Source organism: Trachemys scripta, chromosome 1 (genome assembly GCF_013100865.1).
Source record: "Trachemys scripta elegans isolate TJP31775 chromosome 1, CAS_Tse_1.0, whole genome shotgun sequence".
Classification (NCBI taxonomy): domain Eukaryota; kingdom Metazoa; phylum Chordata; order Testudines; family Emydidae; genus Trachemys; species Trachemys scripta.
This window is the reverse complement of record NC_048298.1, coordinates 304,955,697-304,974,592: the sequence shown is the minus strand read 5'-3', so window position 1 is coordinate 304,974,592 and position 18,896 is coordinate 304,955,697. Positions and strand designations below refer to the sequence as shown.

Below are 18,896 nucleotides of genomic sequence, written 5' to 3'. Positions count from 1 at the left end.
CTTGGTACTGGTAAGGGGGGTTACCACTGATAGCAGGCTGCTTACACATTCCACTTGCACCTGGCTTTTGAGGTCGATTAGAGTTTAAACATGGAAGGAGTTTGGTTCAGGCCTAGTGCAGGAAGGCTTCATTGACACTTGTGATTTTCCACCCTCCTGAGTCACCTAGGGTGATGGTAATGCCTGGTGACGTCAACACTTCTTTACATTGTGAAGTTCTGAGCACAATTTTGGAAATAATATATTGCATATGAAATTTGTAAATTCTTGACTTAATTATCATTATTATTGTAGCTTAGAACAAGGTAGGACTACAAAGGAGGAGTAGATTGCAAAAGAGTGGTCAGTTTTGGACAGCTAAATGAAAGAAATGGGTTCTGAGGGATTTGAAGGAACAGCTTGAGGATGCTTGGTGAACTGAAAGGAAGGAGGGAAAGTGTGAAACAATTGCAAAGTTTGCAAGTGAGATAAAGAGACAAGGAGAAACAAGGTTAAAAAGTAGATAGAGTGCAAAGAAGAAGAGTAAATTCAAACAAGCGCTTATGGAAACAGAGTTATGGACTCTGCCTCTGGCTGGGGAGCGAATTGGTGGTCAGATACTGATGCTGTGTAATTGTAACCCATACACCTCCTGGGTGTGGTGCTCTGTCCCATGTAGTGGCACCAAGACCACTTAGAGAGAGAAAGATTAATGAGTCTGCTCTACAGTCTTAGCTAACAGCCATATGGCTTTTAGCTCATGCAGTAAAGGCTCATGCACTAAGCTCCAGAAGCCCCGGATTCAATCCCACTCACCGAGAACTGGGGTCTGTCACTGTTACAAGTAGGGGCTCGTCCAGGATTTAAATGGAGAAGTCTCTGAAGCTTGGGATGCACTTCCTCAGCTAGGGGAAGTATGCAATCCACACACCTCCTGGATGTGGTGTTCCATCCCATCTAGTGGCACTGAGACTACTTAGAGAGAGATTAAGGAGTCTGCTCTATGGGCTTATAGCTTTTTAGCTCATGCATTTAGCGCCAGAGGCCCCAGGTTTGATTCCACCCGCCAATGACTGGGGTCTGTCGGTGTTACATAATCTCTTCACAGCATGGCCTTTGGGGTCGGTTCATACATCTGCATCTTTTGATCTCAGGTGGGGTGTGTCAGTACTGTGGATATATTTTAGACCTGAATTTGTAGTATGATATAGTACTGCACTACACAAAATTCTAGCCAAAGATCATTATTAACCCACTTTTGTCTTAACTTATAAGCATGCTCTCTCCAATAACTCTCACACAGATAAGCACGACCTAACCATTAATGCTATATTTCTAATGGGTCAAAACTACTGATATTTCCAGAGATGACTTATTTGATTCCATAGTTTTAAAGGCTTTTGCATGGATAAATATTAAAGTGAAATATAAACTTTTTGAAGGATCATAGATGCATGATTTAGACTAGTACAAAGGCTTAATTTATGTTTGAAAGAAAATAATTTTTCTGTAATAATCATGTATTTGACTGTATATGCAATATAACATTTCTACTAAGAGTTTAAGTTTTCACCTTGCACCAGATAAGTGTTTGATTTTCAAGGAACTGGACTGTAAAATATTCAGTGTGATATCTAAAGAGATGAAATCAGAAAAGATATTAAATTATGGTCAATAACAATCATAATTTACACTGAAGTTTTACATTTAGATAATAGTTAGTTTTGTGCACTATTAGATATTTTACAGTATTACCATGAACAGTAATTATGCATCCAGGAGATTACATAATGGATATATTTACGGTTCCTATGATATGTAAATTGAATTCAATTATGGTGCTTATGTAAAAGATGGTACCACTTAAGTTTATAGCCCTTATACCCACATAGATAGTACTATAAGTCCCTGTAACTGCAATATATCCTAGCTATGATCCAGTTAGATGGAAAGTAATTAACATATATTTACAGGCCAGTTATAGAGTTGTTTGTGCCTTGTAGCGCTTACCAGTACTTTAATGATTTCAGGTGTTATCAGGATAATTAGAAGAAGAACAGCTGGTACTAAAGTAAAAATGTTAATATACATATGCAACTGGGATATATTGTTTGGACTTGTCCAAAAAATAAATTATTTATGTGCGAGAGAGAGAGGATAAAAGGACAATATGTTAGGTATTTCTTCTTTGAGTAGTATCCCTGTGGGTGCTCCACTTTAGGTGGTGGTGCGTTCTGGCGCCGTTGATCAGAGATTTATGGTAGCTGTATCCACGCGGGTTGTTCATACACAGTAGGTGTCTCCCGGTGCCATTGGTGCTGCATGTAGCATGCCCACAACCCGAGCCCTCCAGTTCCTTCTCAACCATCCTCGGCTGAAGATGGAGTGAAGGGGCAGTGTTAGCACTTCTCTCTAAAACAGTTAAGAAATAGCTTTTAGATAAATATTTAGATAAGTTGTTATAGAGATAGTTACAGTTAGAGATAGTGTCAGTGTTAGAAAAAAAATGTCATGTTAGTTCATTAGACAGCCCCCCCTCCCCCCTTCCCTTAAGGGACAGTTACTAGTTAAAATGTCAGGGTCTCCAGGCTTCAAATGATGTGGCTCCTGCCATGATGCCATGTCCGTTTCAGATGGACACTCTTTATGAGTACACTGCCTGGGTGAGGGGCATATTCCCCAGAAATGCCCCCACTGCAGCAACCTGAAAGCCAAAGCCCAACAGGACAGGGATCTCTGGCTTAAAATGATCTTGATGGAGAAGTCCCTGCAGCCTGAGGTGGACAAGCAAACAGCCTCTCTAGGCATTTCTTAAGACGGAAAAGGAGACCAACCCTCTGAAAAACCATAAAAGAGGGCTCAAACATCTCTGCAGAGAGGTCCACGAAAACAGAGGCAGTCTCCTGCAAGGTCACTACCCCCGATGCCATCTTACTCTTGGGTGAGCACCTTTGATGCTCCGGGCACCTCTGGCACCACCGAAGTCAGAGCGAAAGAAACGGAGTCGAGGCACCAACAAAAACATGTTTCCTCCACTGCATCGAACTCACCGTACAGGACTTGGCACCAAGTGTCTCAGGCACCATGCCTCCACCCCCAGCACCAACAACTCAGTCGGCACTGGTAGACACCACCGAGTCAACACCAATGGCAGCAGTTAAACAACAACACCAGTCGGCACCAACTCCATCAACAAAAGGGAAAGCACCCACAGCACCGACTACTCAGAAATCGGCACCAACACCGTCTCTGCTTCACCAGAGAGATTTAGAAATCTCATTGGCACCACATTCACCAATACTCGGTGCCGAGGGCTCCCCCACAGGCTCCAGAGGAGATCACAGCCCACAAGACATGGCGTGGTTCTCCAGTGATGAGGAGGAGTAGATGCAGGGACAGTACCCCTATCTCCATGTCACTCCTCACCTAAGGCCTACCAATCAACGTGGATCCACATTTGTCCAAGACACCAGATGAACCAACCATGGTGTGGACCCCCATGGATGTACTCTCCTATGGTTTTCCCAGTGCAATGGGCGCATTGGTAACCATGGAGCTCATCTAGGGGTCAGTGTTCTAGATCGTCCACAGGGCATAGACATGAACTGCGCTCTAACCCAGCGTCTCCCACACCATAAACCTTGGAGACACAGAAAGCAGGAGAGGACACAGAGACGGGCACCGACCATGACACATCTCCTGTACACAATTCATCTTTCTCCTCAGATGAGGTGATTATGCTCCCACCGCCAACCTTGGCGGATGACTTTAAACAGTTTCAAGAGCTGTTCAAGAGAGTCACGCAAAGCCAAGACATCCTGCTAGTGGAGGTAAAGACAAACCAGCATAAGCTGGTACAAATACTGCAACCCACATCTACCTCCAAGATTGCCCTTCCCATCAACAAGGCCATCTTGGATCCCGCAGAGACAGTCCGGCAGACACCTGCTTCTATTCCACCCACCTGCAAAAGAGCAGATAGAAAATATTACGTACCATCCAAGGGGGCAGACTTTCTATTTGTGCACCTGCCTGCCAACTCCCTAGTTGTCGAGGCAGTAAATCACTGTAACCGACAGCCACACTTCAAGGTTACACCCCATGACAAAGAACACAAAAGACTTGACTTGTTCGGATGCAAAGTATATTCCTCCAGCATCCTTCAGTTTCGAGTGGCCAATTATTCAGCACTACTGGCCAAATACAACTACGACAACTATGGGAAACTTGCCCAGTTCACATCTGAGCTCCAAGAGGAAAAACAGACACAATTCCAGGCCATTGTCACCAACGGCCAGCTCATATCCAAAACAGCCCTTCAGGCGGCACTGGACACAGCAGACATGGCAGCCAGAACGACGGCCACAGCCGTAGTAATGCGCCAAGCCTCATGGCTTCAGGCCTCAGGGATACCAAAAACACTCCAGACAAAAGTAGAGCACTTACCTTTCGACTGGGAACAACTCTTCTCCTAGAAGATGGACGAGGTGCTTCATTCAATGAAGGACTCTCAGGCCACGCGCCGCACTTTGGGGATTTACATTCCCCCCTGCAAAGAGAAGGAGATACCAACCATTTCTGAGACCTAGAGACTCCTCAAACAACAGTTAATAACAACAGCAACCATAGATAACCAACACCAGCATCAACAATCACAACGCCGCCGAACACCTCAATCTCAGGCGCTGACTTCTCAGTAGTGTCACAGGCCCAAGGACTCCCTCCCTCAGGGGGTCCCATGGGGAGGTAGATTAGCATTGTATGTTGCTAACACGGTTGTAAGCATCGCAAGGCATTTTGGGGAGGGGCGGAGGTCAAAGTGTGGAATGGAAGATTTCCTAGCAGGGAGTGAGACACCAGAGGGGAAAGAAGGAAAAAAGCAGAGAATGGGTTAAATCGACACTCCTGCTCGCTCAGTCAGAAGATAAGGCACCAACTCTGGCCCAAGGCCACAGCTCACAGCCGATGTTTGGCTGCCTGCCGAGAAAGACGAGAAAGAATCCACCAACCAGCCGTGAGAAAGAAAGATGCAGCTGAACAAACCTGCAGAGGCAGCCCATAATGAGTGAGACAAGCAAAGGCCAGCACGGAGGAATACAAAGAGGACAACAAAGTCTAGCCAGTGTGTTTTGGGAAAGTTGAGGAGACCACAAAAAGCCGGTTTTGACTGATACAAAGAGCATCAGGAGCAGAGGTCCCTGAACGGAACACCTCCAAAGGAACCCAGGACTTAAAACCCTCCCGAGAGCCAAAGCAAGGCGGAGATCACAGCGGACCCGGGACGACCTGTGCACGCAGCAAGAACTACTGTCTACCCCTGCCACTTTTCTTCTTACGTTACACCCAGGCTTGGCCAGCCTCGGTTCGTGCATGTGTGAGTATGAAAGTGGGTTAGGGCTGGTGTACTAACGCTTTCTTGCTTTCTTTGAGTGATGTGGGAGCAGGCCCAACACTCACCGCTGCTATTTTATTATTTTATTAATAAAGCTTTAAAACTTAGACACTTGGTGTGTTTCGTCATCTCCTCCCCAAATGATCCTGTGGCCTCAGCCTGATCACCTGATGCCTCAGGCAGATTGGTAACAGAAATCTGTCACATCAGCACCTCCAAAACCGCACTTTTGAAAAGTTGGTTGAGGGTTTAAACGACCTCCTCATGAAACAGCACTCATGCCCGACCCATCCCCAATTTTTGTCCATCGACTCCGGCCCTTTTGCCACATCTGGGCCCCAATAACATCAGACCAATTGTGTTAGAAGTTATCAAGTCAGGATACACTATCCCCTTTACCTCCTGCCCACCTACGCTACCCCCTTCCTTGTCCCTCTTCAGGGACCCTTCTCACAAGCACCTACTACAACAAGAAGTCGATCATCTTTTACAACTAGATGCGGTGGAACAAGTACTCCTACAATTCAGAGTGAAGGGATTCTACTCCCATTACTTCCTGACCCAGAAGAAGAGCGGGGAATGGAGACCCATCCTGGGTCTGCAGAAGCTCAACAAGTTCATCAGATCCCAAAAGTTCAAGATGGTCGCATTGGGTACAATACTCCCAGTGCTACAACGGGGTGACTGGTTTTCAGCCCTTGGCCTCCAAGATGCTTATTTCCATATCACCATTCATCCTGCTCAAAGGAAATTCCTACGATTCATACAGAGTATACTTCCAATACAGAGTACTACCATTCAGCCTATCCACAGCACCAAGAGTCTTCTCCAAAACTCTAGCGGTGGTAGTGGCACATCTACGCAAATAATGATTTTGGAATAATGATTTTCTCCTACCTGACAATTGCCTTATCAAAGGCCCAACTCTACAAGACACAATGGATGCAGTTCAGTCCACTATCACACTATTCGGGGAGCTGGGTCTACAAATAAATGAACAGAAATCAACCATAAACCCGGTCCAAGAACTAGATTTTATCACGGCACACCTCAACGCCATAGAAGCTAAGGCATCATTACCCCTTACCAGATTCACAAACCTCACGAACCTCATCTCAGATGTACAAGCCAGTCCTCAAGTTCAGGTTTGCACCGTCTTACAATTACTAGGACACATGATGGCCATGACGTTCGTGGTATGACATGCAAGACTACATGTGTGATGCCTACAAGGTTGGCTAAGCACGGTATACATACCAAGCAAATACAACCTACACAACCAGCTCACAGTTCCACCAAATGTTCTAAACTCATTACAATGGTGGGCAAGACCACAAAATGTCTGTATGGGTATTCTTTTCCAACAGGAACCCTCGAAAACAGTGATCAACACAGATGCCTCACTGATAGGTTGGTGTGCTCACATGTGTCAACACACGACACAGGGCAAATGGTCTCCAGGAGAGACTCAACTGCACATCAATTTGCTATAGCTCTGAGCAGTCCACAGATATTTCCTACCTCATATATGGAACAAATTCATTTGAATTATGACCAATGATATCGCCTGCATGTTCTACATCAACAGGCAAAGAGGAGTTCGCTCACGTTCGCTCACATTCACTCACATCATATGCACAGAAGCCATGAGACTTTGGAATTGGTGCATACAACACAATGTAAACATCTCAGCGTGTTACCTACCAGGATGTCAGAATGCGACAGCAGACACACTGAGCAGGTATTTCTCTCAGGATCATGAATGGGAGATGAATGGAGAGGTACCTGAGTTCAATCTTCAAACGGTGGAGCACTCCCACCATCGATCTGTCGACAAATCGCAAATGTGCGATGTTCTGCTCAAGAGCAGGACTGGGACTATGGTCATTAGGGGATGTCTTCCTCATCAAATGGGAGGCACAACTCATGTATGTGTTTCCACCAATACCAGTGATATCATGCGTGCTACACAAGATACGAGCAGACAGGGACAAAATTATCCTTATAGTCCCGAATGGCCCAGCTAGACCTGGTATCCTTACTTGTTATGCATGGATATGCGCCACGTGAGCTCTCCCTCGCCGGGTGGATCTGCTGTCTCAACACAATGGTCACACTCTTCACCCGAACCTGGAAATACTCCACCTACAGGTGTGGTTCCTGCATGGTTCCACCATGATAAAATAACCTGCTCGAAAAAGTTAAACATGTGTTATTAAACAGCAGGAAACTGACTATGAGAAATACCTACCTTCATAAACGGAAGAGGTTCTCCACCTGGTGTCAAGGAAGACACTTGACGAGTGATTCAGCACCACTACCATTAATCTTAGAATACCTATTGGAGTTGAAAAGCACTGGCTTAACAATGAGCTTGATCAGAGTCCATCTTGTGGCCATTTCAGCATTCCATGGACAGTTCAATGGAACGTTGACGTTCGCACACCCAAATACAAAATGCTTCCTCGGGGGGTCTAATAAATGTTTACCCAGACGTGTGATGACCTACACCAACATGGGACCTCAACCTGGTATTGAAATGCCTCAGCAGACCATCATTAGCCACCTGCTAACAAACCATTAGCCACCTGCTCATTACTCCACTCATTGATGAAAGTAGCATTCCTGGTTGCCATTACCTCATCCAGAAGGGTGAGAAAGATGGGGCGCTCATAGCAGATCCTCCTGTTATACCAATAGAATAAAAACCAGCAGGATCTTATTAAGAGGGATAAGGCAAAGATGCCACATTTATTGTAAATATAATGGTAAAGCAAAAGATAAAAGTAAACAACATTGTTTGACTACTTATTCCTATCACTACTTATTCCTTATACACACACATATAGAGAGAGATAGATTCATTCACACAATCATTCATTCAAGTTCTGTATAGGTGTTATAGTTACCAGCCTACTGGCCAGGTAACTTGGTCATGAGGATGAAGCCGAGTCTGTGTCAGATACACCTGATGCTCCTGGAGGTTGGCAGCAGAACCAGAGACTCCAAGTCATCAGTCTTGAGAGTCCATTCTTCTAGGAATTAATTCCTATGTCAGTCTATGGGAGCTGTTTGATCCTGCTGTTGCTGACTCAATCAGCAGATGGCACATTCCTGGACACATTCCTGGGCACATTCCTGGTGGCTCCAAACTGTCCAAAGTTTGTGTTTCTCATTCTTCCAGGTGATGGGGTGGATCCCAGTTTACCCTCGGGGGTTTTCTGGTCATCCACTTGACACATTCTTCGGCCGATGGATACTCCCTTTCTAGGCTGGCACCTCCCTAACTATTCATGTATATCAAGCATTCATCAGCATACATTCCATATCTTAACCATATTTTAATTTACTGTCTCCACCACTTTCAGGGTGTGTGCTAATTAATTTGAGACTCCCGGCCCTTTAATCACAGAGGGTGGGAGTCTGTCCTAGGAGCTTCGGGGTGTGTGCTAATTCATTTGAGACTCCCGGCCCTTTAATCACAGAGGGTGGGGGTCTGTCCTAGGAGCCCCTGAATGAAGTGAAAGTCACTTAACGGCTTATAGTGTTTATTTACATTGTATCAATTACTTCAAGAACAAAGTCAATTAACTTGTTTGTAAGTTTTACATAGTAATAAAGTATCTTTCACAGGATAGATATAATCAATAGTTTCCACAGACAGTAGCTTACAAGTTTTAACAGAAAACCCAAGAGATTTTTGTACTTGGTGAAACTGTTGGATTTTAAAGTGTGGGGGACAAATTATCAGGTGGTCACTGTCACTTGGGGGAATCACTGATAGTACCTTCTTTAATATCCCTACACTTCATGCACAACATTCTTCAAGGACAAGGTCACGCTATGTCCACACCCTAAATTCTTACCGAAAGTAACCTCTGTATTTCACATGAACCAATCTATTCACCTACCGACATTCTACCCTAAGCCTCATGGTACTCCAACAGAAGCTGACCTACACACTCTAAACATTAGAAGGATGCTAGCATCTCTACTACCGAGCGCTTGAAAGGCAACGCTATATCCAATCAGAGATTATCCAAATGGATTTCCACATGCATTCAAACATGCTACCATATCCGGAATACAGAACCGCTGGAGCACATTAGAGCACGTTCTACTAGGTTCATTTCAACCTCAATAGCATTCCTTAATAATGTTCCAGTACAAGAGATCTGTAAGGCGACCATTTGGGCCTCCATCCACACATTCACAAATCACTATGGAGTCACACAGGCTGATGCCATAGTGGGCCTCACAGTACTTACTTCAATGACTCAAACGAACCCAAAGTCCCCCCAGCCCTCAGAAGAGCATTGCTCTACAGTCACCTAAAGTGAAGCAACCGCAGGGACACTATTTGAAGAAGAAGGAAAGCTTACTCACCTTGTGCAATAATGGGAGTTCTTCGAGATGTGTGTCCCTGTGGGTGCTCCACTACTCGTCCTCCTCCCTTCTACTTCAGAGTTCGCAGTGAGGATTCTGTGGTAGAGAAGGAACAGGAGGGCTTGGGTCATGCATGCGCTACACACGGCACCAATGACACCATGAGATGCCTACTGCACACGTGCGACCCGCGCAGACACTGCTACCATAAATCTCCAATCAATGGCACCAGGACCCACTGCCACCTAAAGTGGAGCACCCAGAGGGGCACACATCTCAAAGAACTCCAGTTACTGCACAAGGTGAGTAACCTTTCTTTTTTGTCTCTGCCACCAGATTGTTTTTGTTAGAGCATTGCAGAAATATGAGATTATTATTCAGGGATTACTGTCTTGAACTCATGTTACTCTTATGATTATCATTCACAAGTTATAATAAATGTCTGTCACTAAGGTTTAAATGGTTAAATTTATGGTTAAAATTGGTGTTTCCCTGTTTTTTTTCTTAATGCTGAAAGTCTGTGCTTTACTAACCAATTTAATCTAAAAATAGGAAAGTCTAAATAATTGGTGATATTACTTACTGCTTACCATACAGTATGCTGCAATACCCGAGAAGAAATTTCAGTCCAAACTCTGAATATCTTTTTTTTTTTTTTTTTTTTTTTGGTATTGCATAAGTCTTAAACATTTTCAAAAGACTTGTGGGGCTTTAGTTATTCAGCTGCTATTAATTTTAATGCAAATCTCACATTTAAATCCTACCCAGCTATTTGAATATGCAGGGGTCACTGTTGTAACTATCTCAACAATTTATTTGTACATTTCAAGAGGATTTTGTATTCATTTTTGGGGATTTGTATTTGCACTCTTCACTTTGCTTTTTTCTTCTTCTTCCGGTACTGGACTCAGAACTTTAAACATATTTTTAATATATCTGCCTTGATATTAATGTATGGAAATTAAATTTATGATACTGGAATGGTGTATTTTTCTGTCTTTCAGGGCCAGAAGGGGCCCTTTTTGAACACTCTGTAGAGACACCACTTGTCAGAGCAGAGGCTTTTAAACCGCTTAGGTAAGAACTTCTGCATAAAAAATATATATGTTTTATATGTAAAATATAATTTTCTACAGATATTCACATTTTCTTTTAGGTAAACATAAATGTGTAGGGCATCCCAACAATATTCACAGTAATTGCTGGTAATATTATTCCCTTTTCGTTCTACTTTGTGACTTATTTATGTTATTTATGTTCTGTTATTTTGAGGATTCACTTAGAGATGAATTTCTGAGATTGATCATTGGTGTATATTCATTATCATTAAAGTAATGTACTGGTGTGTTTTAAAGCTTTTAATTTCCCTCATCTAAACTTATACTTGACTTTATTTGGAACACTTAAAGTAACATTTACACTTTTCTTTATTACAGTATAGTAGAAGTTGTTTATCTGCATTAAGTTAAAAAAATACTTCATCACCGCCCAATAGTTATGTTGTCAAGATTTTTTTGGCCAAATATTGTACAAGGGAAAAAATGGCCTCCACAGTGGTATCTGGCACAAGCCAATAGAAAACCTCTGCAGAAATGCAGTCTTTGAAGGATGTATGTGGTGGTTCTCAGTCAAGCCAAACAGCCCAAGGAGAGGATGACTGGCCACTTAAACATAAAAAAGTCCAGCTCTGTAGCATTAAGGAGTATCTTCTGGCGAGAAAATTACTTTGAATGAGTTCTGCACCTATTATGTTCCAGATCTCCCTAATCCTGGGATATTGTTCCTTCACACACACTGCTGTGAATTTTAGGGTATTTTAGCCAAAGTAAATCCTATGTGTGGATTGTGGTGAGGAGATAAATTCATTCTACATTCAGCATGTGATAGTCTTATATTTAATTTTTAAATATCTATGTCAAAGATCAGGGTAAGAGGGAAAGAAAGAGAGAACTCCCCCCACCCACACTATCTTTCTCACTCACTCACTTCCAGTCTGCTGCTTCAGGACGGACTCCCTCTTCTGTGGTTTCATTCCTGGGGCTCCTTCTTTACCCTGATCACTATTTTGGGTGTGGGGAAAAAAGAGAAAATCTTTAGGGTTCATGGGTCTTTCTTCATGTTACTGGCTGAACTTCCAAACTGGACAGTTAAATTTGAAGAAGAGCCTTCAAGATACTTCTCTAAGGTGCCACAAGTACTCCTGTTCTTCTTTTTGCGGATACAGACTAACACGGCTGCTACTCTGAAACAAGATACTTGAAGTGTACTGAAAAGCTGACCTTCATAGATGAGCATATCCTTTGTATTACCTGTTTAGTGAGTTGGCCATGCCAACTAAAAGCACAGGTTCAGCTCTAGAATGTTACCTTGAGTTGTCAGTGCTCAAATGGAATGACTAAAATCCCAACTAGTTGTCCATGTTCAGTATATTGAGTTAGTGGGATCAGAAACTGTTCCAAAGTCTACAAGTTCTGTTATTCATTGTTTTGGCATCAAGTTATTCCAAATTTAAATCTGTACCTCCTGTTCAGATTATCTTGGTAGGGACCAAGCTATAAAAATATCACTTACTCCCTCACCTCAAATATCATAATGTCTTTTTAGAGTCTAATTTATTAATATTCTGCTCTTCATCCTCCTAGTGGTTCTTCTGGTTAAATGATTATATTCTGCAGGCTGTCACACAGGCTAATGTGATATGAAGTGGTTAAGGGCGTAGCAAGTATTAGAGGTACTGAGACTTGAAGAAAAACCATCAGCCTCAAATGTATGTGGGGCCCTGTGTGTCAAGGGTGTTATAACTTCAAAGCACTTAATGTTCATACCCTTCAATTTATAGCATATGCATTGAGACCTCCTTCATTGTTCTCTGTGTATGTCATTAGGGTTTAGTGCATCAAAGTAAACAATGTTGACACAAATGGCTTTCTCAATTACACAGTCTCCTGGATTTGTAGCCCTAGTGTTGAATTTCAAAAGAGACTGATTTATTCGATAAGAAGTGACAAGTTTGTTAGACCGTATCTTCTTGTTGATAAATAATGGAGACAGGGCAGTGCCATTACTCCTGCCTTGGTGTCTGTCTTTTCATTATCCTGTTTGCTTTAGAAATGTGAAGCAATACAAATGGAGTCCTTTCCAGATTAAGTGGCTGCATTCATAAGTCTCACTGAGAAAGAAAAGGAGGGGTGGGTTCACTTTTTTTACCCCTCCCCACCCCCAGTAAGAAGGAAAAGTGGTAGAGAGAGTGTCTAGTTACAGTGCACATTACCTGTTTTTAATCCCACCTTTCAAATTAGATAAAAGCTGATAAAAACTGCAATAACACAGACCAAAAATCTTCTTAATTTAAGTAGTTCTAGTTCTATCCTTTTAAATGCAGAGAGAGAGAAATTCTACCTTGAGAAGGAAACAGATGCCCCAGTTCTCCCAAAGTTAGAGTCAGAATTCAAACATTCTCTCCATTGTGATGCCAATACTTTTTTCTTTTATAATTTATAGTACTTTGGTGTTCTACTTCTTTTATACTTTATATCCCTAAATAACATACAGCTCATGTTTAGAGCTTGTCATTGTAAGGCATATTGTTCTCTTCCTATGATATAAATTATTTTTAGTTTTCTAATACTAAAGTAATATTTAGACAATTTTTCACCTGTTACATTTAGATATACAAATCCTTTATAAATCTCAACATAATTTATCTGAGCTAGGCATTCACATTTTTGGAGTGTGAGATGCTTCAGTTTTTAGGATAACAGTTGTCTACTCTGTATGTTCTCCCTGCTGTTTATCAGGGTTTATAGTTTATCAGTGTGTCTGCTTATCCAACCTTATGGGCAACAATAAGATAGTTACCTAACATCTACGGTCAGAACTAATTTTCATTTGATATTGGCCTTTAAATAGATGTCTTAGAGCCATACAAGTAGACCTTCTGAGCGTAAATCCTATTGGTCAGAGTGAATCACTTTTAGTGCAATCAGTTCTGGGCATTCTGCCAGTACTTTGTCCAAGACTTTTATATCCACACTCACAAGTGAGGTGAGACTATATGACCTACACAGCTCCACGCTTTTGTTAGATTTTAATATCACCATAATTATTAACTGTAATAATAATGTTCTCAGTATTCCAGAGAGTTGAACATTTGTCAAAGTGTTATTATAAGTATATTGTACACATAAAATGTTATCAAGATATCTGAGAAATTCCTATAAATTTAACCATTGAGTTATTTTTCCAGATTATCAGGGGGTAGCCGTGTTAGTCTGTATCTACAAAAACAACAAGGAGTCTGGTGGCACCTTAAAGACTAAGGTGCCCCCAGACTCCTTGTTGTTTTTCCAGATTATGAATTCTTAATGGCCTTCGGGATATTCTGAAGAGGTTTCAATATTTTCCCAGACAAATTCTAGCCCTGTTTTTAACAAGAGATATTGTTTTGGACTTTCCTCTGAATCTTTAAATTATAACTTGAGGATGCTCCCTGTTTTGAGAAAATGTCTGTATCTAAGGCTAAAAGATACCAAGGGAATAGATGTATATTAGCCTAAGATGTAGTAATTGTACACTTTATAATAACTTCAGGATATGATTATGCTGAAGTATTTTATCACCCCTCACATTGTATTTAATTACTGTAAATCTATCTGCTGTGATTGGCTGCTGCTATCAGAACTCAACAAATTTGTTCACAACAAATATGGCCCCCACCGCACTCTTCTTAGTATTTCCTCCCCAAGGATGAAGGCTTAGCCCCTTTCCCGGCCAGTAAAATGATGTTGTTTTGTAATCGAGTTATATGCTTGTATAAGTTAAATGGGTAATAGGGTGGGGATAGGATCAGAAACTGAAGTAGTCATGTTTTTATGGACATATAGATAAGAATTCTGAGGGAAACACATAGAGAGCTGTATAGTGGCTAACCAGAGAGAGTGATTTGTAAAATCATTGTTTGATTATTACAAATATTCACCAGCAACCGCACACCATACAACATAAACACTAACCCAGGAACCTATCCTTGCAACAAAGCCCGATGCCAACTCTGTCCACATATCTATTCAAGTGACACCATCATAGGACCTAATCACATCAGCCACGCCATCAGGGGCTTGTTCACCTGCACATCTACCAACGTGATATATGCCATCATGTGTCAGCAATGCCCCTCTGCCATATACATTGGCCAAACCGGACAGTCTCTACGCAAAAGAATAAATGGACACAAATCTGACATCAGGAATCATAACATTCAAAAACCAGTGGGAGAACACTTCAACCTCTCTAACCACTCAGTGACAGACTTGACGGTGGCAATTTTGCAACAAAAAAACATCAAAAACAGACTCCAAAGAGAGACTGTTGAATTTCAATTAATTTGCAAATTAGATACAATTAACTTAGGTTTGAACAGAGACTGGGAATGGTTGGGTCATTGCACTAATTGAATCTATTTCCCCATGTTAAGTATCCTCACACCTTCTATGGCTCATCTCAATTATCACTTCAAAAGTTTTTGGTTTTTTTTCTCCTGCTGATGATAGCTCATCTCAGTTGATTGACCTCTTACAGTTGGTATGGCTACTTCCACCTTTTCATGTTCTCTGTATGTATAAATATCTTCTTGCTGTATGTTCCAGTCCATGCATCCGATGAAGTGGGCTGTAGCTCACGAAAGCTTATGCTCAAATAAATTTGTTAGTCTCTAAGCTGCCACAAGCACTCCTGTTCTTTTTGCGGATACAGACTAACACGGCTGCTACTTTGAAACCTGTTTGATTATTGCAGTAATACAAATGTCTACATGCCAACTGCCTAATAATGGCTCTCAACTAATCAAAGTACAGAGATCTGTATTTGCTGTCATAATGCAAATTAGAAACACCAGCCAATCACAATGGAATGAATTACATAACTGAAAAGTAATTATACAATTGTGTCTCAGTACGGTAACTGTATAGCATTTCTGTTCTCTGATGGTGAGACAATTCCATTGCAGTATAATTTTTATAAACACTGGCATTAATTTGCTTGCTGTATATTCATGCTTATATACTTTTTCATTCTCAGGTTGGTTAAAAAAACACATGAAGTACTTCATTATGGCAGTTTGAATTATTCTGTTCTCTTCATTTAGTGCACTAATAAAATCCATGAAAAGGGCTAATTAAAATAGCTGGTATTTTCTATCTTTCCAGGGACACCACTTCTGGCCATGTAATTAAGAAATACCTCAATTTGTCTCTGTTAGAAGCTGGGTACCAATTTTACATCTGCACATTGATTATATTTGAAAAGACTTTGAGTTCTAATGTGAAAGGAATTTTTCCAAGTATACTTCTTTTGTTCTGTTATGGCCTACAAGTTATGCAGTTTTTTTTTAATTAATCTAATTATAATAGTAAAATACTGACTTATTAAGTGGGGTTGAGTTTTCTAGCTTCATTGCTATTCTTCAACTCTTGCCTAATATTTCGTCTCAATCAGAAAGCTATATTCCTAATACCTTTTCAGAGTCTCTTGGAATATATTTTTAAACACTGTCTCACACATGCTTGACTAGGTCCTATTTTAATGCTATTTATTTTTAGTTATTTCTTGAGAGGTATTCAGAGCATTTGATAACGTGAGTGAATATTAAACATTCATTTCATATAGGTAAGAGTTTTTTGTGGTCCACCATTGTCATGATAGAAGGAGAACAACATAGGACAAAACAGGCCTATTTACTGATTTTCCTTGAGTAGCATATCTCACTGCAGAGTTGTGTTTGATCCAGTAGAGACATGGAGATAGTCTAGAGCTGCCAATCCCAGGGACAAATGCCTCAAAGCACTGTCCCCATTGATACATGTCCTGAAGTTCTGCTGCCATGGAATCTATGATGCAATCTCAGACTCTCTTTCCAGTGAGGAATTAAATCTTTTTTCTCTCTTATTTTAGAGATATTTATTAAACTTTTTAGTTTTCAAGTTATCTTCTTGTCATGTGGTGGGGGGCGGTCACTTTGAGCTATGCCTATTTTTGACAACTATAAACTACCCGCATTGCTCTGTCTAGTAGGCTCTTTATTAAGAATTGCAGTCTGTATCATCTTAAATATGAATTAACAAATATAGTAGGTATTGACTAAAAGGTGGAGTCACTTGTTTGACTACACTCACGGTTCATTCTTAACAATGTTTGAGACCAAATAACTGGATTTAGCCAAATTTATTGTCTAAAGACAAAGCAGTACAATATTAAAAGGAGACATACATACTTTGATTCCAGGAAGCAAATCTTATCACACAGCATGTTTACCTTCCATAGAAGGTATGCGTCAAAGATATACATTTCAGCTACTAATATTTATAGTATGATTTTACAAGCTACAAAATTCTTTATTCAACACTAAAATCTAACCCACCAGTTCATAACAATTCCTTAACTTGTTGTTTTGTTCTATACTTTTCTTATCTCTGTTTTGGATACCACTTTGCAAACCAGCTGGGTGTAGAGGTATATCCCAACCTGTGCTAGAACATACCATTAATGCATAATGTAACTTTTTGCATAATACCCATTAATGTGGTGGATATTACGCCTAACATATATGTATTGGCTAACATAGGTCAAGTTTTTCATTCATGCCTGAGAGTAAATGTCTTTATTTTTGTTTTTATTACTTTGTATGAAGTTTTGGTTAGTCTTGATTGATTTATAGGTTACAACATAAGTATACATTTGTAATCATAATATAGAAACATTTTTAGGACTCTATGGTCCTATGCCTGTTAGTTAGCACTTCTCTCTCTCTCTCTCTCTCTCACACACACACACTCACACACACACACAATGCACAAACAACTAACTTTCAGAGGTTTTACAAGTAATTTTTTATAACTTATAATGTCCAAAATTAAAATGTCTTCTATTCAGTAAAGAAAAATTTGCTTAGTCACTAAAAAAATGCATGACAAATTTAAACTGGGCGTGAATATTTACAACAGAATTGTAAACTTCTGAAAATAAAGGTTCAGAATGGAAATACTAACTGAACCTTTAACTATAGTAGTGCAAATAGTACCTTTAATAGAGAGTAAAACTCTATGACAGAATATGTTGCATTATAGTATAATTAAAGTCATTCAAAAATCTATGCTGGAAGCATCTGTGAAATGCCAGATTCAATCACATTCACTGGGGCCTCTGTCTTTTTTAATTACCTTGAGAGTCAGCACATTGGAAAATTGAGGTCATCACAGAAACCTCTTTTGAAATAGCTTTGCTTATCACTCTTTACCACAACTGTCTGTCTTAAGAGAAGCTGAAGGTTCCATTTTAATCATATCTGGGTTCTGATCTTTATTCCTCATCCTTTGCAACACTACTGCATTGAGTGACAGTGGAGAAATAGATGGAAAAGACCTCTGTATTTAAGATAGGTGGAAAAATAGCAAATAAATCACCAAGCTGTTATGATCATAACTGGTACCTTTTGACTAGCTGATTAAGGTTGTTTAAAATTGCTTTACGGCCTTTTGAAGGTGTCATTAGAACTCGATGCTGTTTTAGTATCAAGAAGATGTAAATGTATTTGCCCCAGGACTTTGAATATTTTAGTTGTATTACTGATGTAAGCATAGTCAGAATGAGCTCTACCCTGACATCAGGTGGTGAGCTGTGGAAAAGGACTTCAGGGGCTGATCTCGTTTGCATGGGCACACCCACCCTGCCTAGCAAGATGGGACTGCTTGCCCAAATGGTCACTTTGGCTGCTGTGGGATACCCAGTCTCTTTGTTATTGGGGAAGGAGTAATAAAGGATTGTTATCCTGGTTATGTGAATCAAGGACAGTACAACTGTACTTGGCATTTTATGATGGAGAGACTCGCCCTCAACTAAGTAGCTCTCACTAGGCAAGGGACATGGGTTCCAAAGCCCAGTGAACTGAAAGGGGTTGGGGACAGATATGTGTGGGGGTGTTCAATGTCACCTTGACCTTGCCACTGTGTAATAACAGAGCTAATTTTGACTCCATTAGGAGTCTTGTTTTATGCTGCAGAGCTGAAATCACTGATATCTAGGTCTAAGCATTAGGCCTACTTTGGACTAGTGGTTCTGAGTGCACCAGCACTGATGCTCCCCTACT

The 18,896-nt window shown here is 40.9% G+C and overlaps 1 protein-coding gene across 7 annotated transcripts in view; it reads left to right on the top strand.

The window, feature by feature from the left end:
- SGCG (sarcoglycan gamma) overlaps positions 1 to 18,896 on the top strand; it is a 185,393-nt gene that overhangs the window by 138,220 nt on the left and 28,277 nt on the right. For all 7 annotated transcript variants that reach the window (XM_034758759.1, XM_034758754.1, XM_034758760.1 and 4 more), the window contains one exon: positions 10,762 to 10,834. In XM_034758759.1, coding sequence (XP_034614650.1) covers positions 10,762 to 10,834 — 73 coding nt within the window. The remainder of the gene's footprint in view (positions 1 to 10,761; positions 10,835 to 18,896) is intronic.